We start from the raw sequence: 6,000 nt of genomic DNA, 5'->3' as shown, positions 1-6,000 counted from the left end.
GTTTAAAAAAAAGAAAACAACCAATTTGTAACCAAAAACCACATACATATAAAGCACACTAGCCAGAGAGAAGCAGAGTTCAATAATCAGGGATTCAAGTCAGGCAGAATAAAGAGGCAATTGGAATAAGTAAGGTCCTGATAAAACCATTAAACAAACACATTTGAAAACCCGAATCAATCCAATTAACCAAAATGCCTAGTTTTATACTAACAGGAAAGAAACACATCACTCCCTGCAAATTGCTACGGCACTTAGTATATTGTAGCCATCTGAGAAATGCCTGTCTTCTAGCTGATGACAAAGTCCTTAAAAGGACTGGGCTTCACTGATCTCTGCTGTCCTGATGCCCACGGTGCTGAACATAGCCGGAGTCCAATAAACAACCATTAATCAAATCAAGAAATGAAAGGTCATTCTTAAAAAAAAAAGTTACAAAATGGATGAATCCTCACCATGAAATGCAATGAATCGCAGAACTGTCTTAATTAGCTCTTAGGACTTTAGCAAACATATAAAACTTGTCTGTCTGCCATTCTACAGATAGCAACATTTATGACATCAAACCTTCAATTAAAAATCATTGCTTAATTTGCTTTATTACAGCTACAAATAAACTTTATTTGATGTAATGTAATAAAACATTTTCAAATTTAACAACATTTATCTGACAATAATTAATCATTTGAATTATTACTATATGTATATACAGTCACGTTAGCAAATCTGCAGTTCAGGAATTTGTACACACTTTGATAGAACAGTGCCCGCCTCCCGGATCAGGAAGGCTGACTCGTCCCTGTGTCTGGTGAGAAGCAATGTCAGTGAAAAGTTGAAAGAAATCCGTAATCCATGTTGGAATTCCACATTATCCTGTGAAAGAACAGTCACATTCATTGTAGGAAAATAATATTCTCTTTCAGTTCTCATATCAAATGAAGCTTTGCATTCATTTTTTTCCACTTAAAGGTACTCTCCTTTTCTGAGCTTTCTGTCTCCCTAGCTCAATCATATGATATAGTACCATTTTTTTTTTTAAATACTACTCATAAAGCAACATTTTCTGTTTCCTAACCTGCCTTTAACATCTACCACTTTGGGGAGGGAGAGGGAAGAAGAACCAAATTTGCCGGGCACATATTTAAGATCCAGAGAACACAAAAATAAATCTTCCAGACAGAACAGAATGCTATTCTGGACCACTTCCCAATAGTGGCGCAGGAGACCTCTGATATAAACGATCCCATTTAATACAATGCTGCTCAGTGAGAATTAACATGTTGATGTTCCCTCTCCAGAAGCACCACAAGCTTTCACGGAAATCCCATTATTCCCACACTTCCTCCCAAAAGACAGTTATGAAAAGGCCTGTGGGCCACTGGCCCGTGTGTAAATGATGGTCAAAGATTCTGTGCCAATACCAATGTTAATATACAGTGTGGTTAGGTATCACTCCCTCTTCATACAGGTAACGATCCTCACAAAAAGAATCCCCCTCACTTCTCAGGACCCCTCAAAAGAAGCGTGAGCACAAGAAAGAGCTTTATTCGGGTTTGTCATTCTCCCCATCCTGAGATCTGTTCCTGAGTTATACCATAACAGTGAGTTAACAAAGAAAGTACAGTGGCGGGGTGTCACAGGGACCCTGCAGACAGTCACACTATTAGACAGAAGCTTCACACAGACGCTGCTCTGGGGAATCTTTGTATTAGCTGACGACGGGACTCTGTTTTCTAACGTGGACATGCAACATTTTCAACACTATGCTTAACCGCAGTTTGCTTAGAAAAACACCCTTCTGTCCTACAACAAAATACATTCTGTCTCATGAATGATTCCTGAATATTCACCACAATGCCTAGACTCGGAAGCACGGGAAGTATGCACTGGAACTTTCTTCCATTTGCATGGACTTGGTCACACTCAAAGCACCAGAAACTGTTCCCTTTCTGGAACTTGGACCTATCCGTGGGACTGCTGCTGAGCTGATCTGGCTGTCTCAAACTAAGAACTACTTTCATTCGTACACAAATGTGCTGATTCACAGAGCAAAGGAGAGGTCAGCACCTCCCTCATCAAGTATTGTGCACAGCAGACCCCCCTGCTTGTCACGTATGGGCCATCCCAAGAAAGGACAGAAGCCGTGTTCCACTCTGCAGTCTCAGCAAATGATTTCCTTCTGTTTCCACCTCTGTCTTGCCTTGCTTATTTCGTCTCCATTATTCCGCTTTTGATCATGAATCATGACTTTTTTTTCTACAGTAGTCAGAGTTTTGTCTATAAAAAGAGAGAGAGGGGGAGACAAGAAAATGATTTAGCAGAACCGTAAATGTGAGTTTTCATTTTGTGGTGGGTGGATTTAATTTTTGCAGCATTCAGTAATTTGACTCTTTTGTGGCTTCTCAGGGGTTATGCGCATCTCTAAGAGGAAAAAGTGCTGGGGCTCTTTTCATAAATTCCATAACTTCCGCACATCACCAGGGCCTTAATATATTTGCAAATCAGCCCCAGGCAACCCATTTAGAAAATCACTTTTATATAAATTCGCAGCTATAGCCCAAAATGACTATACTCTCAATAATCCTTGCAAAATACTACTTCGCTTACCCCACTTGAAAAGAATAAGGATGACTACTAATGAGAAGTGTTTACCCCTTCCAATCTAAGAGGATGAATTATAGTAAGCTATGTGTGCAGAGACCAGAGAACCCCACCTCCTCTGCCTTCCTCACAGATTCAGAGAAATCTTGGTCACTGGCTGAGGAAAAGTCTTTCTCCTTAGTTTAAAGCCACCTTTCCCCTCAAGCCACATTGCCCTGACTCTGAACCTTCACAGGACTTACCAAAGCATATCCATGTACATAAGAGACTCATGCAGTTCCAGAGCCTGGTACTGCTCCCCAGCCTCTTCCTCCCCATCCCATTGAAAGTACCCCTCTCGGGGCCTCCCCAGTGGCGCAGCGGTTGAGCGCTGGGTTGTGAAGCTGCCCGCAGCCTCTGCAGCGCCAGTTCGATCCCTGGCTGCCGGGCGAGGGCCCCACACGGCCCGCAGACCTCTCCTGCCGCCCGCTGCTCCCCTCAGCAGTGTACTTCAGTCCTTCTGCCTGCTCTGCTCCCCGCTCTGGCTCTGGTGAATTCTCTCACCCTCCCGTGCTTCTGACTGTACCCAATTGTATAAATAAATAAATAAATAAATAAATAAATAAATAAATAAATAAATAAATAAATAAACAAACAAATAAATAAATAATTTAAAAAAAAAAAAGAAAGAAAGAAAGTACTCCTCTCGCTTGGGTATCAAGATTTGACAGATTGGTGTTCCTGGTGACAGGATCAGGTTCTCCATAAGACACCATCTCTCACTTTGTCCCTCAACTTACATGATGAAGACAAGTGCCAGGCTGCTCTCAGGCCCACAGCTCCAACCAAGCTCCTGGGTACATGGGAAAGGGTGCTGGAGCCAGGCCACGTCCCCACTGGTGCTCCACGCCTGCTCCCAGGCCAGAGCCTCTGGCTCTCCTCAGCACAAAAGGGGGACTTCACTTTCCCAGCTCTGCTCGTGTCTGCTCATGAACTGCCTCCAGCCATAGCACCATCCTCACCATCTACCTGCTAGCTGCTTACAAACATCCAGACATCCTTGGCCTCTCATCACCTTTCCCTAGCATGGCCCTCCTAACAGGGAGCTCACCTTCACACTGGCTGCCTAACCTATCTCTCTTGTCCCGTTGTGATCCTTATTTATACTGCAGTCCTGGTCTCATTCCTGCTCCAAAGCCTTCACCTCCCATACCCACCACACTGACCACCACTGACCCCAATCTACCCAGCCTCCAGGTACTGCTGAATACCAGCCCAGGTCCCTTATCTCCCCCACCACATCTGTGCCCCTCTGTCTATAGTGTCCCCTCTGCCTCGAACTTCTCCCACCCCATCTCCACCACTGCCACTTCTCTTGTTGAACTTCTACTCTTCCTTCAAGACCCACACCAAATATCACCGACTTCATGATTTCCAGCATGCACGGTTTCTTCCTACGACATTCCACCACGGCTTATTTTTCTTATATACCTACTTGAACTGCTTAGTTTTACTTTGTGCTATGTGTTATTCCATATCTGCTAAGAAAACAGAAAGAAATTCCCGAAAAAGTGTGAAAGTAATTTTAAAATGTAGGCATTTGCAAAGTGACTATACTAATTGATTTAATAAAAACTAAGTTCTGAATTCCAGCTAGCAAATGATGAAGAAAAAAAATATGGTGGGGGGAAAAATTCATGAAATAGTGAATTTTTTATTTATTTTTCTGTCTTTATGGCAACATCCCTTCACAGATACTTGGGACTTCAGGGGTTTTGGTGCTTCATCCTAGTTTCCACTGCGACCCATTCATTTTTTTTAATCACTGGTTTCCAAAAAGAAAGTTTGACTTGCCCTAAGCCCCAAAGCTTTAGCACAAATTCTGAAGCAGCATATTGACAGACTCGTGGAAGAAATCAAGGTTACGCCACCATGACATAACCAATGAAATCATCAGGTATTTATGGACTCTTTGAAGAGAAGGAAAAAGTGAGCACCAAGTAGAAAAAGAGAGGGGGGAAAGAAAAAGCTTCTTCAGAAGATTTTGTGAAGTTCTTTTTTATGGAAGCATTTTAGAAACTACTTTCAATATTGTTGACAATAAGGTTATCAAAGAACCAATGACATCAAAATGTGACACTTAAGAGCAACTTACAGCAATTTAAAGCAAATCCATAAATAAAGTCATTATTAAAGAAAAAATAAGAATTATAATTTTGAGTAGTGAATTAAATTTACCAGTGTAGAAGCGTTACTAACTTTTCTTTCCAGTCATTTATTCCCTGCCTCCATGGAAGATTCCCTAATGCCTGCTGGACTCCTAAGTCTCTTCTACTAATCAAGAAAATGGAAAGAAACAGGAAAATATGTGGAAGTACAATACACAGTCTAGCACATTGTTTATACAGAAAAGGAAGAAAGTAATTATGTAGGATTAAAAAAAAAAAAAAAGGACCAAGAATGCAGAGCAAAGGCAAAGGTAAAACACTACAACTTAAGCAGCTAGAGGGTGAGAGAAGCACTAGAGACAGTAGAGGGAGGGGCCCTGAGTCTCTGGACTGGCCCAGAAGTTAGAGAGCTAGAAATGTATGCAAGCAAACAAAGCTCTGAGAGGGGTTGTGATCTATGATTGGATACCACTTCATTCCTCCAGACACTCCAATAGTTACGAGTTGTTTGGGGGATTATTCAACTGCCGTTTATTTGGATGCAAACGTACAGAGGATGGACTGTGTAGGGTATTCTGTGTAGGGTATTACTAGCCTCTTACTGTGCTCACCACATGAATTGTCATCCTGGCCTAGTGGACAATGAGCTTCCAAAGGCAATAATTGTCTTTTATTCATCTTTATAATCACCTGTCATGTCTGGTACCATATTTTGTGCATAGTAGGTCCTCAAATGTTTCTGGAGAAAACAAACCAGTGAAGACTCTTTACTTCTAGCCTCTACCTTCTGATTCATTCCACACTACACCACTGAATTAGTCTTTATTGTTTGTGCTTTGATGATTCCATTCTCCTCTTTGCAAAGATTTAGTCAATGGTTTACTATAGCTGCACTAGGGTAGGTCCTCCCTTCTCCCCAATCAAAATTATGTCCAGACATTGTCAAATGTACCCTGATGGCAAAATCATCCCTGGTTGAGAAGCACTTCTCTACACTGAAATCCCAAATTCCTGGGGCTAGAATGGAAGACTCTTCATAATTTAATCTCATTCTACCTTTCCATTATGATCTCACAAACTTCCCTCACACCAGTGCTTAGATTCAGTCAGACACTCCTTTGCATAAGATCCCATCCTGATGCCTCTACAGAAAATGTCCCATTCACCTGGAATGTCATTCCTGCTCTCCTTTAGTTATAAATGCTTTGACCACCTTCACAGACATCTCCAACCCATATCCTTCAGAAAGCCT

General features: G+C 41.8%; 1 protein-coding gene across 3 annotated transcripts in view; it reads right to left on the bottom strand.

Annotated features, from left to right (window-relative positions):
• Positions 1-666: 666 nt before the first annotated feature.
• The window catches only part of HTR7 (5-hydroxytryptamine receptor 7), a 70,480-nt gene continuing 65,146 nt past the window's right edge, over positions 667-6,000 (bottom strand). Inside the window, exon 3 of one of the 3 annotated variants that reach the window (XM_037496763.2) lies at positions 667-2,277. In XM_037496763.2, coding sequence (XP_037352660.1) covers positions 2,235-2,277 — 43 coding nt within the window. In that variant the 3' untranslated portion in view covers positions 667-2,234. The remainder of the gene's footprint in view (positions 2,278-6,000) is intronic. The other 2 variants (XM_037496764.2, XM_037496766.2) reach the window with 2 other exon arrangements.

Source organism: Talpa occidentalis, unplaced genomic scaffold (assembly GCF_014898055.3).
Source record: "Talpa occidentalis isolate TD23 unplaced genomic scaffold, MPIMG_talOcc4v2.1 talOcc4.8, whole genome shotgun sequence".
Classification (NCBI taxonomy): Eukaryota; Metazoa; Chordata; class Mammalia; order Eulipotyphla; family Talpidae; genus Talpa; species Talpa occidentalis.
The sequence above is the reverse complement of the archived record's forward strand: the minus strand, read 5'-3'. Positions and strand labels throughout refer to the sequence as shown.